This window comes from Chiloscyllium plagiosum, chromosome 37 (assembly GCF_004010195.1).
Source record: "Chiloscyllium plagiosum isolate BGI_BamShark_2017 chromosome 37, ASM401019v2, whole genome shotgun sequence".
Classification (NCBI taxonomy): Eukaryota; Metazoa; Chordata; class Chondrichthyes; order Orectolobiformes; family Hemiscylliidae; genus Chiloscyllium; species Chiloscyllium plagiosum.
This window is the reverse complement of record NC_057746.1, coordinates 17,973,225-17,991,997: the sequence shown is the minus strand read 5'-3', so window position 1 is coordinate 17,991,997 and position 18,773 is coordinate 17,973,225. Positions and strand designations below refer to the sequence as shown.

The following is an 18,773-nucleotide window of genomic DNA, read 5'->3' as shown; positions in this document are numbered from 1 at the left end:
GGGGAACGGCCGCAGGGGGTCCCTGCACTGGCTACCTCCTCCCAGTCTCCCTGTCACCCATCTATCTGCGTTACTACTTCTCTAAAGCTCCGATCTATGACCCCCTCTGCCTCCCAAATGATCCTAAGTTCATCCAACTCCAGCTCCAGTTCCCTAACACGGTCTTGGAGGAGCTGGAGATGGGTGCACTTCCTGCAAGTGTAATCAGCAGGGACGTCCATGGCATCCCTCACCTCAAACATGTTGCAAGAGGAACATTGCACTGCCTTCACTGCCATCCCTCTGAACGTATCCTTTTTTAAAAAAAACTGGGTCTAAAGAATACAACAAGCAAAATGCAGCAATTACCTACTTACCACAACGGGTCTTATTATTTAGGTTAGAGGAGGAGGGCGGGTGGGAGACACTACCTCTGTAGTGCCTCGGGTTCGTCTCCTGCGCGCTTTTAAAGAGAAAAAAAACCTACCCGGCTGCCCCTCTGGTCTTCGTCACTTCCCCCTGCTGCGTCCGCTCTTTCTGTGAAGAGAAAAAAAACACCGCTGCCCGCTACCGGTAAGTAATTTTAAAACAAACTGTCTTACCTTAGCTGCTGCTCGCACTCAAAGTGGATCGAAATTTCAGAGCTTCACACAAAGTCATGGCCGCCACTGGTGGAATAATTAAACCCAGGGAACCAAAGAGGCCAGAATAAGAGGAACTCAGGGGTTGATGTGATTGAGGGTGACAGAGATAGGGGATGGACAAGGCCATGGACGGAGTTACTAACAAAGATGTTAATTTTAAATCTGAGGCATTACTTGCTCAGGGGCCAAAGTCGGTCAAGAACTTTGACAGGATTTCCAGGATTTAAAACATCTTGCATTTGAATGAAATTGCTTATGCTCAAGCAGGTGAGTTAAGTGAGCCAAAAGGATGTCAAGTTAAAGTATTGGAGTTCTTTGAAGAAGTACTTGTGTTCCAGGGAAAAGAGAACTCATAAATGTATTGTACCTAGATTTCCAGAATTTGAGCCGGGCTACATCAAAGGTTATTACAGAAAATAGAAGTTCACAGTGTAGGGTGTAACTTGTTGCTATTGATAAGAGATTGGTTATCTTACAGGAAACAGGGAATAGGAGTAAATGGGTTTTTTCAGGCTGGCAGGATGTCACAAGAGATATGCTACAGGAGATGGTGCTGGAGCCTCAATACATTGCAATTTGTGTGAATGGTTTGAATGAAAGGATGAAAGACCTGTTAGCTAACTTTACTGGTGACACAAAGATAGGTAGGAAAGTGAGTTGTGAAGGAGCTGATATAGGATGTGGAAACGTTAAGTGAAGGGACAGAGATCTGACAAATGGAGGAGAATGTGGGAAAGTGTGAAATCGTCCATTTTTGGAGGAAGCATTAAAAAAAGCATATTATCTAAATGATGAGAGTTTGCAAAGAGATGCAGTGAGTTCTGGGTGTCCTTATTCATGAAACACAGAAGGGCAAAACTCAGGTACAATCCCGAAGTAATCAGGAAAGTTAATAGCATGTTATGGTTTATTGCGAGGGGAATTGAATGCAAGAGGAGGTTCACTTACACAGGACATTGGTGAAGCTGCATCTTGGGCATTGTTTACATTATTGGTCACTGTACTCAGAGAGGGATGTTAATGCATAGAAACAGTTCAGAAATGGTTTACATGACGAACAACTGGAATGAGTGATTGCTGTATGAGGACCTGATGGACAGGCCTGTATTTTCTGAAGTTCAGAGTCCTGATGTGCTTAACTGAAACATAAGTTCATGAGTGGACTTGATCATGCGAATGTTGAAAGGTTGTTTCCTCTTGTGGAAGAATCTAGAATTAGGACTCAGAGTTTAAGACAAAAGAGTGCACATTTCAGACAGAGATGAGGAAACAGTTTTTTTCTCTTAGGGTTGTGAGTCTTTGGAATTCCCTTTCTCAGAAGGCAGTGAATTAGAATCTTTAAATATCCTTAAGGCTCAATTCCTCTTGTTATGAAGGCAAACATGCTATTAGCTTTCTTCACTGCCTGCTGTACCTGCATGCTTGCTTTCATTGACTGATGCACAAGAACACCGAGATCTCGTTATACTTCCCCTTTACCTAACTTGACTCCATTTAGATAGTAATCTGCCTTCCTGTTATCCACCAAAGTGGATGACCATACATTTATCCACATTAAACTGCATCTGCTATGCATCCATCCATTCACCTAACCTATCCAAGTCACACTGTATTCTCATAATATCCTCCTCACATTTCACTCTGCCACCCAGCTCTGTGTCATCAGCAAATTTGCTAATATTATTTTTAATGCCTTCATCTATATTGTTGATGCATATTGTAAACAGCTGCGGTCCCAGCACTGAACCTTGTGATACCCCACTGGTCACCGAAAGGGATCCGTTTATCACTACTCTTTGCTTCCTGTCAGTCAGCCAATTTTCAATCCAAGTCAGTACATTGCGCCCAATACCATGTGCCCTAATTTTGCTCACTAATCTCCTATGTGGGACCATTTCAAAGGCTTTTTGAAAGTCCAGGTACACTATATTCACTGGCTCTCCCTTGTCCATCTTGAGGATGGTCAATAAATGCTGGCTGAGCCAGTGACACTCACACACCATTAATTAGTTGTCTTAAAAATTATAGCTTAGCAGCTAGTATCAATGTGAGTGTATTTGCTGCTTTCTGGATGTGGACAGTCAGTCTCTGTCAACTCAGATTTGTGTTTATTTTTATTTCAGGAGGAAGCATCTCGAAAGAAAAGGTAGGACATGCACTTTCCTGAAAAGGATTGAAAATTGATGAAATTACTCTGGTAAGTCTTTGTGGTGAATTCATGATAAACTGTTTAATATTTACAGGATTAGTGATGAAACTGGTAATCAGCTGTCACTAACAGATGGTGTCTGGTCCATTGAAAAATCCAACATCCTTTTACTGTTTCCAATGTGGACAGAAATGGTGGGCTATTAAACCTAATAAAAGTCAGATAAGTACCTTTGTGCTAATTATAATTTATAATTTAAATTGTTATGTATGCAAATATCAAAAAGTATATTTAGGTACTCAATTATCAAGAAACCTGGATTATTATGGCCTTGAATGTCATTTCCATCAAGGCAGCATATGACCGAGTGTGACACCAAGAAGCCTCAGTCAGACTGGAATCAGGAGAAGTTTTCCACTGGTTGGAATTGTACTGAACACATTTGAGAATAGCTGTGATTATTTTGAGCTCAAACATTTCCATCACTGGCCATCACAACATCAGCTCCTCATTCCTGTGTCGTACGCTCAACGATCTGCAGCTTGTTTGTCGGGAACGTTCCCTCTCATTCCTGCCAGAGACGGGGCAGTTTGCTGATGATTGCACAATTTCTGGCACCATTTGCAACCACTCAGATTGAGAAGCAGTTCATGGTCAGATACAGCAAAACCATACAATATTAACACTGATGAGTGACAAGTAATGATCATGCCCATAAAAGTGACAAGCAGTGAGCATCTCCAACAAGACAGAATCTATACATCAGCAATTCATCACCATCACCACAATATCCTGGATGTTAACATTGACGGGAAACTGAACTGGGTCAGACATACATACATTGTTCCCCCAACTCACTCGTCCCCACATATTCACATCCCCCCAATATACACAACAGCTCACACACATGTACACACACAGATACAGAGCTACACACACACACACACACACACCAGTTCTCCACACACACCTTAGATTGTAGGATATTACAGTACAGAAGCAGGCCATTTGAATCACGTCTTTACTGACTCCAAAAGGGATAAGCAGTTAATCCCAAACTTCTGCCCTACCTCCGTAGCCCTCTCTCTCTCTCTCTCTCTCTTCCACCCAGTGGAAACAGAATATCCTCCTAAACCCCGTGAAAGTTGTTTATTATTTTGAACACCCAACAATAAGGTTACCTCTTCACCTTCTCTGTGTCAAAGAGAAGACCAATTTCACTAAACTTTTCCTTCACTCGTAAAATCCCTCATTCAGTAATAGATTTCCTTTGAACTCTCCACAATTTTTTTGATTAGATTAGATTAGATTACAGTGTGGAAACAGGCCCTTCAGCCCAACAAGTCCACACCGCCCCGCTGAAGCGCAACCCACCCATACCCCTACATTTACCCCTTACCTAACTACGGGCAATTTAGCATGGCCAATTCACCTGACCTGCACATCTTTGGACTGTGGGAGGAAACCAGATCACCCGGAGGAAACCCACGCAGACACGGGGAGAACATGCAAACTCCACACAGTCAGTCACCTGAGGCGGGAACTGAACCCGGATCTCTGGCGCTGTGAGGCAGCAGTGCTAACCACTGTACCACTGTGCCACCCACTGATAATGTGGAAGAAATGAAGATTCCTATCTGTTGTCCTGCTTTTGTAGCCACAGTTGTTACATGTCTAGTCCAGTTCAATTTCTGATAAATGGAAATCCCAGTGTGGTGATAGTGGGGGAATCAGTGTTTGTAATATCATTGAATGTTACATTTTCTCCACGAATTATAGAGGAACACAGTAAAGAAACCGGCCCTTTGGCCGAACTCATCCATGCTGACCAGGTTTCTGAAACTGAACTAGTCCCATTTAACTGCATTTGTCCCATGTCCCCCTCATCCTTTCCTATTCATGTACCTGTCACAATGTCTTTCAAATCTTGGAATGGTACTCACCTTTACCACCTTCTCTGACAGCTCGTTCCATACACACACCACCCTCTGTGTCTTTCATCTCTCACCTTATACTAATTTTGGACTCCCCTACACTACACCTTATCTGTACCCTTCATGATTTATAAACTACTATAAGAAGTTGTTGGAGATGGTCATAGAGTGTGAAGTATAAATGTTACTTGCCACTTATCAGCTCAAACTTGGGTATTGTCCATGTCTTGTGACATGGACTGGTTCAGCATCTGAGGAGTCACAAATGGTGCTGAACATTGACAATGAACATCCCTTCATCGTAAGGTCAGAATGGGAATAGTCATTGATGAACCAATTGAAAGTTGTTGGGTCAAGGATACTACCCTGAGGATCTCCACAGTGATGTCCTGGAGCGGAGGTGACTGACCTCCAACAATCACAACCATCTTCCTTTGTGTCTTGTATGACTTCAACCAGCAGAGAGTTTTCCCTTGGCTTTTGTTGTCTTTCATCCATTCAATTGCTCATGACATCTCTTCCCTAATGATGCTTTCTGATGGATTCTGCCTCGTGATACTAAGGGATAGACTGAAGGGGTTTGTCATGAAGAGTGATGTTGAGAGTGTGAGTTCAATTCCTGGACAGGCTGAGGTTACCATGAAGGTCCCAGCTTCGCAGCCTCACTCCTTGTCTGAGCTGTGGTGACCCTCAGGTTAAACCACCACAGTGACAGAGCAGCTCTATGGTCCACTAATACTATGGTGACTCTGCCTTTTACTATCAGCTTCTATTGTGCATTCCTGGTTGAGGAGTAACTCATTTCCCACTGTATTCCATTGTGTCAGTGCTTGTGCTGGGAATGTCCTGCCCAGAAGAGACAGGGCAGGTTGATGATGTGTGGTCATTCTGGCTTGAATCTATTTCAATATTTCCTCAATACAGGGAAAACTCGAACAGGAATGGCATGAATTAAAATGACAACAGAAAAGATATAAGCTCTGAGTAAGGCTTGTCTTTTTCTGGAGAATGCGGAACATTCTTTGCTCCAGTCCTTTTCAGGCCACCTCCCAGAACCCTTTTTCCAGTATTACAATAACTGCACCGCTGCCATTTCTTGGCTTATCCAGCACTGGAAACAATCTTCAATTTTGCTTTCAATTTCAACCTTTCTCTCATCTTTCCCCGGACCATCTCTTCCCTTCCCTTCTTTATCTTTTTGGACATATCCCTGGGGATATATTCTTTAATGATATATATCACATGACCACTGAATACCTTGAATACATGTCCTTGCAACCTGCTTCCTGGAAGATCTCTATTCCATTCTCCTAGTTTCCTCTGTCTGCATGACATCTGCACTGATGGTAACACCTTCCATTCTGGTTCTTCTGACATTTCTTCCTCCTTACTCAACTACAACACCCCCTCACTCCCACCTTAAGCAGCCACTGACAGGGCCCTTCACTGTGCGGAACCCAATTCTCACAGTTTTGTTCTTTTCTCTTCCTCTCCCTCCTCACATTATAACAGGTTTCACCGTGTACTCGTGTTCCATGCCACCTGCTTCTGAAATTGAAAAATTGTCATCCATAATTTCCACCAGCTCCAACATCATGCTGCCACCAAACACATTTACCCCATATCTCTCCTGTCAGTCTTCCAAAGGATTTGTTCTCTCCCTGGTTCACTCTGTTATCATCCCCCAATACTTCATCTCTCTCCTACGAGTTGCTGCACAATCGCCTTTTTGCCTCCTCCCTCCTTACTTTCTCATGCCCCAAACATTCCTTCCAGGTGAAGCAGTTATTCCCCTCAACTTCTTTCAATTTTGTCTACTATATTGAGTGTTCTTGATCCAATCTCTTCCACACAGATTGCTTTACACAGCGAGATTCTGCTTCTGTATCATTTAATACATCATCATTTTCTCACACTGACATTCCTGCCCGAGGCCTGATGTAATTTTCAGTGAAGCCCAACACAGCTGGAGGAACAGCACTTCATTTTCCATTTAGACATTTGACAGCTTCCTGCCCTGAACACTGAGTCCAACAATGTGCTCAGGAACTCTATCTTCCATTCAGGATATTTTTCACCTAGTGTCTCTATTTTGTTCTCGTGTTTTTGCTTTCAGTCTAACCTTTCTCTGACCTTGTCTTTTGTTCCACCATCGCCTCAATTTTTTAAACAGCATAAACCTCATCACATTTTCACCACCATTAAGTTTGAAACAAGATCGCATTGCATTGGAAACATTAACTGTGTGTTTTTTCCCCACAGAAGCTGTCAGAGTTATTGAATTTCAGCAGCACTTTTTTTCTGACAGCTGAACCATAAACTTGTTCCGACTTGTTTGTGGCAAATTTATAACTAGTTCTGAAGAAATCACTGAACTTGAAACATTAACTCTGCTTTCTCTCCACAGATGCTGCCAGACTTGCTGAGCTTCTTCAACAATTTGGGTTTTTTTTCAGATTTATAGCATCCACAGCTCTGTGTTTTATGATGCTAGTTGGTATAGTTCTGGATTATTTTTGCTTCACATTTGCTGAGCACAATGTTACACATACTTATGTGGGGAACATAACAACACAATTTTCAACAGTTGGCATTTGTTTAAGAATTATTAATGGAGTGTTTTCTGTTCAGCTGGAGTCTGGGAATCACAACTATTCCTCTGTTCTCCTCTTCAATGTGACCAGCTCTTCACAAACACTTCACCCTTCCTCAAACAATTAACATTGAAACAAACCCAATCTTTTCCCATACACATTGTCCTGGTGTAATGCTGTGATTCTGAAATTCCACAGATTTGTTCACGGAGACTGAGAGATCCCCCATGGATTTCCAGGCTTGTGTCTTTATTGTCTTTACTCAGTGCTACACGGAGACTGTACCTTTAATGTGTCGATGGTTTTTCACACTCCAGTAAACCACAGCAGCAATGCCAACAGTTACACAAAGGATGGTCATGAGGAAAGGTGCCAGCCAGTCAGGGACACCAGGGAAGATCACATCTGTAAAGTGAATACCAGTGCATTACATAAATATATTTTCTGCAGCATGTGCCATAGAAATTATTATTACACAATATTTACAATTATTGAATGCTCATGAGATGAAAAACCCACTGTCCTCTCGCAGTCTCCTGATTTAACCTCAATAGGGTCGTCTGGAACATGCAAAAATGTCAACACTGAAGTTTGTTAAATTCCCAACTGACAATGGAACCCCTGCCTGCTACTAATGCTTATTATGGCTCTCTGTGTCAGGCTAGGGACTCTAACACTGCCAATCACAAATACAAAAATAAATGAAGCTCCATCGTTATATTTGTATCCCAGAACTCGTGGGATCAACAAAGCTACACTTCCTAACGTCTCTGTCTGGGAAGGTATCTCAAATGTGTCAGATAAAACCAAAATAATGCTGACACTGGAAATCTGAAACACAGATAGAAAGCGCTAGAGCAACTCAGCAGAAGTGGCAGCATCTGTGGAGCTTCTTTAGCACTTAGAGTCATAGAATCATAGAGATGTACAGCATGGAAACAGTCCCTTCGGTCCAACCCATCCATGCCGACCAGATATCCCAACCCAATCTAGTCCCACCTGCCAGCACCCGGCCCATATCCCTCCAAACCCTTCCTATTCATATACACATCCAAATGCCTCTCAAATGTTGCAATTGTACCAGCCTCCACCATATCCTCTGGCAGCTCATTTCATACACGTACCACCCTCTCCGTGAACAAGTTGCCCCTTAGGTCTCTTTTATATCTTTCCCCCAAACCTATGCCCTCTAGTTCTGGACTCCCCGACCCCAGGGAAAAGACTTTGACTATTTACCCTATCCTGTGCTGATCTCAAATGTGTCCCCGGCTACAGTCCCCAGAACCAAGCAGCCTGCTTGAATGGGAGCACATCCACAAGCATCCACTCCCTCCACCACTGATGCTCAGTAGCAGCAGGGTATCCAATCTACAAGTTTGCCTGCAGCCATTTCTCAAAAATGCTGAGACAGCACCATCCCAACTCACAATCACTTCCATCCAGAAGGAAAGCCGATATATGGGAACACCAACACCTGCAAGTTTGCCTGCAAGCCATTCACCATCCTGACTTGGAAATGTATCACTGTTCCTTCACTGTCATTGGGTCAAAATTCTGGAATTCCCTTCCGAAGAGTATTGTAAATGAAACTATAACAAATGGACTGTGGTGATTCATTACCACTTTTCCAAGGGCATCTTAGCAGAGTATAAAGGCAGTTAGAGTATACTTAAGAGGGAAACCAGGAGGGGTAGCTTTGGCAAATAGGGTTAAGGTGAATCCAAATGCATTATATTAATACATTAAGGAAAAAAGACAAACAAGGGAGAGAATAGGGCCTGTCAATGATCAGCAAGGCAGCCTATGTGTGGAGCCACAGGAGCTGGGGGAGATACAAAACAAATATTTTGCATGTGTTCATGGTGGAGAAGGACAAGGAAGATATACAGTGTGGGGAGATAGATGGTGACATCTTGAAAAATGGCCATATTATAGAGGAGGAGGCGCTGGATGTCTTGAAATGCATAAAAGTGGATAAATCCCCAGCACAGCATCTAAACTTGCTGGAGAAACCATGAGAATCTATAGAGGTGGCAAAAATTCAATTGCAAGTGAAGCAGCTTGAGTTAGGAGCGAGAGATAGGGAAAGGGCAGCAGCAATGAAACAGTTTGAGTTACGATTAAAAGCCGAACATAAATTAAAAGAGAGTGTTTGAACTTCAAAAACTGATAATTAAAAAGGAAAGTCAGTTGAAAAGGCTGGAGATAAAGGCTGAAGGTAGGCTTAGTGAGGATGAGGAATCCCCTGGTAGTCAGGAGCCCAGTGAGAAACTGGTGAAGTATGTTCAAGCATTGCCTACATTTGATGAGAAGGATGTGGAAGCCTTTTTCATCTTATTTGAAAAGGTGGCTGAACAAATGCAGTGGCCACTGGAACTTGGAGGTCATTTAGGAGTGAGGTAAAGACAGGCTAAAATGCAAAGACATTTTTACTGGCCTGGACTACACAAAGGTGCAGTTGAATTTTGTCAGACGTATCATGTGTGTCAGGTAATCGGAAAACCACAGGCAGGAATAAAACCTGCACCTTTAATATCTATTCCAGCATTTGAGAAAACTTTCACAAGAGACTTGATTGATTGCGTAGGTCCCCTACCTCAAACAAAAAGTGGTAATAAGTATTTGTTAACAATAATGGATGTGTCAACTAGATTTCCTGAGGCAATCCCATTATGCAACATCACAGCTAAAAGGGTTGGAGAAGAATTACTGAATGTTTTACTCAATACGGATTACCAAGAGAGATCCAGTCAGATCAAGGATCAAACTTCACATCCAAACTATTCAGGAGTTTATGAATAACTTGGGAATAAAGCAATTCAGATCTACTGTGTACCATCCAGAATCGCAAAGAGCACTAGAGAGATGCCATCAAACATTAAAGCCCATGTTGAGGGGTTATGGTCAGGATTATCCAGATGATTAGGATAAGGGAGTTCTGTTTGTAATTTTTGAGGTCAGAAATGCACCAAATAAATTGATCGAATTCAGTCCTTTGGAATTAATTTTTGGGCATGAAGTAAGAGGATCGTTAAAATTGATTAAGGAGAAAGTAATAAGTCAGAATTCAGAGATCACCCAGTTGGACTGTGTGTCAAATTTTAGAGAATGATTTAATGGAGCTGGGGAGTTGGCTCGACAGCATTCAAAAGTATCCCAGCATGCAATGAAACAGGGAGTGGATAAGAAATCACAAATTCACAGTTTTGCAATTGGGAATAAGGTATTGGTGTTACTTCCAATAACAGGTGAGCCTTTAAAAGCAAGGTTTAGTGGACTGTATCAAATTGAGAGGAAATTGAACTACTTGATAAGGACTCCAGGTGGGAAAAAATCTCACAGAGTGTGTCATATGATTATGCTCAAAAGGTACTTTGACAGGGAAGGAAAGCAAGAGGAGAAGGGGTTCATGATTACAGCACAGAAGGAAGAACAGGGTTCAGAGGATTCTCATTCCTTACATCAAATTGGACAATGAGGACGTTGTCATAAATTGGGATAAATTACTGAATTACCTGCCACAAGAAAATCGAAATGACCTGAAAGAGTTATTACTGTCACATGCGGAGATACGTGGAAATTGGGAAAATTTAAGGATAAAAATGCCAACCTGTTTAGATGGAGCTTGTTGTTGCAGCCTTTACTTTGACAATTGGCAAGTGGCAGGTTGCGAAAGCGTGAATGCTGATGTGTTATTGAGGTTTGAATGGGATATGGAAGCGTTTGGTGGCGGGTGTGTCACGGCCTGAATTTGCATATGGTTATGCATGTTTGCATGGCTATAATTAGTATTTGAGACTACTAACTACTTTGTTTTTGAAATGTTTTAAAAATCAAGCCATCTTTTGACATTGATGGTTCATTTCTTTAAGGGGAGAAGTGTCACAAAACTGGTCCTGTTTTTTTAAAAGCTGTTCCTTTTCTCAAGGATACTGTGTACTTAATTCTTTTCAGAGTGGTCATAAACAGGCCGGGGCTCCAGTCAGACATGGCTTGGCTGGTGGTGAGAGGCTCTGTCTGTGTGATCCTTTATGCACGCCCGGACTCTCAGCCGCACCGCACGCTGCCCTCAAAGCGGCTGTGGGGGGACGAGACTGTCACACACCTCCTTCTGGAATGTGCCTATGCAGAGGAAGTCTGGAGAGGAATGCAGTGGTGTTTGTCGAGGTTCATCCCGAGCAGCGCCATGACGCGGGACTCCGTGCTCTATGGCCTGTTCCCTGGGACGCACACTGAGACAAACATCAACTGTGCCTGGAGGATCATCAACTCGGTGAAGGATGCTCTTTGGGCGGACCGAAACCTGTTGATCTTCCAGCTGAAGGAGTTGACCCCGACTGAGTGTTGCGGACTGGCACATTCCAAGGTCCAGGACTACGTGTTGAGGTACGTGCTGAAGCTTGGGGCAGCTGCTGCCAAGGCGCGGTGGGGAAAGACCACCGTGTAACATCTGCCTGCCTAAAGAAGAACAGGGGGCCCGCCCAGTCATTTGGGCTCTGCTGATGCCTCAGCTAAAAATGTAATCGTACAGACCTGTAAATAGGAATGATTACTCTGTTTCGGTATGCAAACAAATGGAATGTTTACATATGTGTGGCATGTCCAGTTGTATAGATCATCAAATTATTTTATGAATAAAGTATATTTTGAAATTTAAAAAAATTTAGTACAGAGATGAAAAGGACTTTGAGAGGCCTTTTATTTATATGTAAACAGATGAGACTTCAGGCCAAATTGATCATGTTTTAGAAAGGGGAGTCGTCAGTTCTGAAAGCTGAGCAGTTCAGTTCAAATCAGAACTAGTTAAGGAATTCAACAGTGAGTTTTGGGGAAACAGGCTGCTAAACTCTCTCTCCTTTGCTCTTCTAACTTTGACCTGTAAGAATTTGTTTCATTTTTACTGTATTTCAGAGGGTCTCCTTATTGGGACTGTTGTGTATATTCGGAACAGCATAATTAAAACTAGTTTGGATTGACTGGGTTCTGTAGATATTCTTTGTTCTATTCTTGGTGTTTCATTCCGTAATCTTGAGAATAAATTTTTGTCTATTTTAGTCAACCTAGCTAATTTCCTCCAGGTAATTTTCACTGTACGCCTACTGAAACAAATTGCAAAGTTATAGTCTGGGCTGCCTGCTTAAGAATGTTTTGAGTGGTCTAGTCTAGTCCATAACAATGTGTGGAATGAGCTGCAAGAGCAAGTGGTGGAGGCTGGTACAATTACAGCAGTTAAAAGGCAACTGGATGATTCTATAAATAGGAAGGGTTTAGAGGGAAGTTGGCCAAGTGCTGGCAAATGGGACTAGATTATGTTAGGATACCAGGTCAGCAAGGACGGGTTGGACCAAAGGGTCTATTTCCATGCTGTATATCTCTATGACTCAATCTAGGGACGGGCAAAAATGCTAGGTAACTAGTGATGCTCACATCCCAAAATTCTAGAAATTTCTGGGGCCTAAGTTTGGAAATTATCCTTGTCTAGGCTATATTTAATGAATTGTATAGCATTTCACAGAGCACAGTGGATGACTTTGTTTGATTTATTATTGTCACCGAGATACAATGATTAGTATTGTTTTGCTTGTTTACCAGACAACTCCTATATTGAGTAAGTACATCAGGGTAAGAGAACAGAATACAGAACATAGGGTTTCAGCTATAGAGAAGGGGCAGAGAACGATCAACTCTACTATATGAGAGATCCATTCATAAGTTTGATAACAGTGGGGAAGAAGCTGGTCTTGAATCTTTTGTTATGTGTTTTTAGACCTTTGTATTTCCTGCCCAATAGGAGATGGTGGATGAGAGTATAACCAGGGTGGGAAGGGTCTTTGTTTATGTTGGCTGCTTTCCCAAGGAATGGGAAATGTAGATGGAGTCATAGAGTCATAGAGCCGTACAGCATGGAAACAGACCCTTCTGCCCAACTCATCATGCTGACCAGATATCCTAAACTAGTCGAGACCCACTTAGACCAAAATGGCATAAGACATATGAGAGAAATTAGGCCATTTCACCATTTCTTTTCTCAACCTTTACAAGTTTCACAACATGCTTCCCAAAGCAGAGAGACAGAATTGAACACAGTATACCAAAAGTGGCCTAACCAATATCCTGTACAGTCTCAACATGACCTCCCAACTCCTATTCTGGCCAATAAAGGAAAGTATACCAAATGCCTTCTTCACTATCTTGTCTACCTGCAACTATACTTTCAAGGAACTAAGAACCTGCGCTCCAAGGTCTCTTTGTTCAGCAACACTCCCCAGGACCTTACCATTAATTGTATAAGTTCTGCCTGATTTGCCTTTCCAAAATGCAGGCACTTTTATCTCAATTAAACTCCATCTGCCACTCCTCAGCCCATTAACTCATCTGGCCAAGATCCCATTGTACTCTGAGGTAATCTCCTTCGCTGATGACACCACAATTTTGGTGTCATCTGCAAACTTACTAACTTAACTGCCTACGTTCACATTCAAATCATTTACATAAATGATGAAAAGCAGTGGACCCAGCACCGATCCCAGCACACCACTGGTCACAGGCCTCCAGTCTGAAAAGCAACCCCCCACCATCAGCCTCTGTCTTCTACCTTCGAGCAAGTTCTGTATCCAAATGGCTAGTTCTCTCCGTGTTCTGTGAGATCTAACCTTGCTAACCAGTCTACCATGAGGAACCTTGTTGAAAGATTTTCTGAAGTCCTTATAGGTCACATCCACTGTCTGCCCTCATCGATCCTCTTTGTTACATTTTTAAAAAACTTAATCAAGTTAGTGAGACATGATTTCCCATGCGCAAAGCCGTGTTGAGTATCTCTAATCAGTCCTTGCCTTTCTAAATACATGTAAATCCTGATCCCCAGCATCCCCTCCAACAATCTGCCCACCACTGATGTCAGGCTCACCAATCTATTGTTCCCTGGCTTCTCCTTATAATATTTCTGGAATAGTGGCATCATGTTGGCCAACTTCCTGTCTTCCAGCACCTCACCTGTAGCTGTTGATAATGAAATTATCTCAGCAAGGGGCACAGCATTCTCTTCCCTAGCTTCCACAGAGTTTTAGGGTACACCTGATCAGGTCAATGGAAGAAAACCTGGTTTTCATGATGGACTGGGTTTGGTTCACAACTCTCTGTAATTTCTTGTGGTCTTGAGCACAGCAGTTGCCGTACCAAGCTGTGATGCACTCAGATAGGATGCTTCCTCTGGTGCATTGATAAAAATTGGTAAGTGTCATTGTGAACATGCTGAATTTCCTTGGCCTTCTAAGGAAATAGGTCAGAGAGTCCTAGAGCATAGAGACAGACCCTTCAGCCCAAACTGGTCCATGCCAACCAAAATCTCCGTTCATGCCAGCCAATCCCATATCCTTCTCAACCTTTCCTGTCGATGTACTTGTCCAAACCCCTTTTATATATTGTTAACATACCCGCCTCAACCACTTCCGCTGGCAGCTCATTCCATATGCATACTGCCCTGTGAAGTTGCCCTTTAGGTTCCCTTTTATTCTTGGTAAATCAAATGAAGAGATATTAGGAAGAATGATTATTTCCTGGTTTACATTGGCTTCTATTGGTCAAACAACATCTTGAGTTTAAAATTCTCATCCTTACTTCCAAATTCCTCCATGCCTTTGCCTCCCCATCTCTATAATTGCCTCAAGCCCCAAACCATCCAAGGCATTTCTGCTCATTAATTTTGGTCCCCAAACCAACCCTGGTTTTAAGTGTTTCACACCAGTGACAGCACCTTACCTTGCTGAGGGCCCAAGCTTTAGAAATCATGCCTTAAGCCTCTCCACCTTTCTACTTCATTCTCCACCTCAAAGAAACACCTTAAGTATTTCATCATCTGAGTTAATATCTCCTTAGGTGACTAAGTGACTTATTTTTTTCAGAAAGTTCCAGTGAAGAGCCTTGAGGCGTTTCATTACTTTGAAGTGTTGGATCAATACAAGTTGTTGTTGTGAGTAACAAACAGTGTGAAGGAGTCTGTTGGTCCCAGTTGGATAGATCATAGAAAAGTACAGCACAGAACAGGTTCTTTAGCCCACGATGTTGTGCTGAGGATTAATCCTAATGTAAAATAAAATAAGCTCACCTACGCACCCCTCAATTCACTGTGCATGTCCAGCAGTTGCTTAAATGTCCCTAATGACTCTGCTTTCCACCACTACTGCTAGCAACACATTCCATGCATTCACAACTCTCTACGTAAAAAACCTACCTCTGACATCTCCTCTACACCTTAAAACTATGACCCTTCATGGCAGTCAATCCTGCCTTGGGGAAAAGTCTCTGGCTATCGACTCTATCCAAGCCTCTCATTCTTTTGTACATCTCAACAAAGTCACCTCTCTTCCTCCTCTCCAGAAAGAAAAGTCCGAGCTTAGTCAGCCTCTCTTTGTAAGACAAGCCCTCCATGGTCAGCACACATAGGGAAGCAACAAAACCTTTCTTACAATTAAAGAGTTTAAAAACTGCTAACATAAATCACCAAAGGTTATATCCATACTGAAGGACATAATACTGATTTGATACAAATGTATGGAGTGTGACATTTTTTCAACACAAATCAGACGTTGACATAACTGTGTTTGAGATAATCAAGAAAAGATAATCAAGGATTATCATATGTGGGCATCTTGGGGGCAATTAAATACATGATGTGATCAGTGGTAGAATAGAAGTCATTTTTAACTTTCTTGATGAAACATTCTCATTTACAAACCTGATATCTTGATTGTTGCTTCTTGTGCAATTCTCAAATCTTCATTCTGTATACGACACTTAAACCTTTTAGTTGATTGTTTTGTAATGACAATGATACTCTGGACATTCACAAGGCCATTAGAGTCCTGCTCATAACTTGGTTCAGCTTGTGATAAAATAAGTCCATCTTCACTGATCCACTGTATTTCTGGCCTTGGGTACCATCCACTGGATTTACACACAAACTGGATTCCATTTTCATGATATCCCTTCATCTGAATCCAGGGCTGATGGCCCAAACCTATAATTGACAGAGAGTAGATTCAGAAACAGCAAATGTTAGGAACACTTCCTGTAGCCATGTGAATCTGTTTATTTAATGATATTGATAGGTATCTCATTGATTTATCACATGACTTTTATCAGATTATGAATGACATTTTATCTCAGAATATGCTTTTACAGAATGGCAATGACACAATAATTGATATAAATTTATTTAGATTAATTAATTCCTAAGACTTGCACCGCAGCTAGGTATAAACACTTTCTAAAAGGAGAAGAAGGGAGAAAACCAGTGAGCGAATTTCTGACCAATTATACATGTAAGGATAAATGATACATATAGACTTTAGGGTAAGAATGTAAGTGACACCAATGGATTTTCAAACTTCTGCTTACCATGTACTCCCTGTTTTAACTCCATTTCAAGAGCAGGGTATGGGGTTATTTATATATTAGAGTCAGGTAATTGTAGCAGTAACAGTGCTTTGGGTGCTTTGACCTCGCATTCATCTCAGAAGGCAATAGCCCAGTGGTATTATCTAGATTATTAATCCATAGACACAGGAAATGTCCTGGGAACCTGGATTCAAATCCCACCATGGCAGACAGTTGAAATTGAATTTTAAAAAATCTGGAATTGAGGGTGTAATACCAATCATGAAAGTGACGTTGGTTTTTGGGAAAAAGCCATCTGGTTCACAAATGTTCTCCAGCAAAGAAACCTGTCATCCTTACCTGTTCTGGCCTATATGTGACTCCCGATCCACAGCAATGTGGATTAACTGCAATTAGGGATGGACAGTAAGTGCTGCCCTATCCAACAATTCAAAACTTGTGAATGAATATCAAAAAAAAAGCATCATATTGTAATAATAGTGTAAGAGTTAATTAGGCTACAAGAGTTAAATGGTGATTTCTACGTTCACAGTATGCAACATTCTCAGTCAAACATTTTACACCATTAGTGCCCGCGTCAGGAGAACTATCCCAAGTGGCCTTAGGAGTCATACAGAGACTGAGAAGATAGACATATATGGTAAGGAATGAGACAAACAGTATCAGGCAGGGCCAGGCTCAGATCAGGTTGGACAGTCATTGACATTAACCTGCAACTAGAGACTTCTATTTCTCATGTGTTTACAGAAAAAGAGTTTGGAGTTTAGATCATGAGATGCCAATGCGACTGAAATGGTGAAATTGCAATTTATTTTGTATTTCACAGAGGTTTATTCTGACTAGTTTAGAGTACACTCTCCTTGTGTTTACTTGAATTATAAACCTGTACGTGAAACCCCAGTGGTCGAGGATTAGAAAGCCCAACAACAATTTCATCAACGATGATAATAAGATAATGATAGATTTGAGATATATTTCTCAACATTGCTCAGAAAAGGAAATGGTTGAAAATTAAATTCACATATGTTTTCATAGCATGACTGTTGGTGTTGAAGAATAGATATTGCAGGTAGGTAACCAATATACAGAATGTCACTTCGGTCTGATGTTATTCATTTTTGGGGAAAGCAGGAAAAAAATCCATTTATGCTCACCTCTCAAGGAACAGGTTAGTTTGGCTGATGGGCCTGCTGGGAAATCACATTGGTCAGCTTTAACAATACTCAGTCAGATGACAAGGAAGGTCTGAGAAAGGGTGTGAAGATCGTGCCAATCTCTTTAACCTGTGCATTCAGCCCCCGTCCTCTTTGAAGCAGCATCAAACAAGCACACAGAGGGACACCTCTCTCCAGCCAAAGTTCCAGCACCTGAGATCCAATTATCCTGGAACCACATCCATTTGTTTTGACAGCCAGAGTGCATTCTGGGTAATACAGTTTGTGCCCACTAATGCCCAGCCTAGGTAACTCCAGCAGGTTTACTTCCCCAAAAGGAGAGCAGAGAACCAGTTGGATTTTTATGGAAGTCTGATTTCATGTTTTTTGTCTTTGTGTATTTAAATTGGAACTTCAAGTTCTCAAATTGTTAGGGTGAAATTTAGATTTCTGTCCTCTGGGTTACATAAGCTCTGTTGTGTGGATGACAAAATGCAATATTGCACATGAGTGGTTGGTTCTAATTTACTGGAACTTTTGCAATTTGAAACTTGGAAGTGAAACCACAAGTCATGTGTCAATAGAATACCTCAATACCATGACTAGATACTCTCATTTGTCAATGGGTATTTTTTTTTAAATGATATTTTTATTAGAAATTTAACATTTTTACAAGTTTACAAAAATAAACAAAACTCTCAGATATAAACATTGATATACAATTAGCTCAAATATACAATAGCCAAAATTTAACAAAAAAAACAAACAACAAAAAAAATCAAAAAGAGAAAAAAAAGAAAAAAAAACAAAACTCAACTATCTACTAATCTAACCTACAACTAACCAGAGTGTATATTTAAGTCTCTTAAATGCGTGGGATGTGTTAGCATCAGATGTAATAAAACCCATATTCGTGCGGGATT

At 41.5% G+C, this 18,773-nt stretch overlaps 2 protein-coding genes across 2 annotated transcripts in view; both read right to left on the bottom strand.

Annotated features, from left to right (window-relative positions):
• The window catches only part of LOC122541328 (butyrophilin subfamily 3 member A1-like), a 109,338-nt gene that overhangs the window by 66,160 nt on the left and 24,405 nt on the right, over window positions 1-18,773 (bottom strand). The window lies entirely within an intron of this gene.
• LOC122541246 (butyrophilin subfamily 3 member A2-like) overlaps window positions 7,569-18,773 on the bottom strand; it is a 39,393-nt gene continuing 28,188 nt past the window's right edge. The window contains exons 4-5 of the mRNA XM_043677863.1: window positions 16,035-16,316; window positions 7,569-7,705 (exon numbers count right to left, since the gene is read on the bottom strand). Coding sequence (XP_043533798.1) covers window positions 7,569-7,705; window positions 16,035-16,316 — 419 coding nt within the window. The remainder of the gene's footprint in view (window positions 7,706-16,034; window positions 16,317-18,773) is intronic.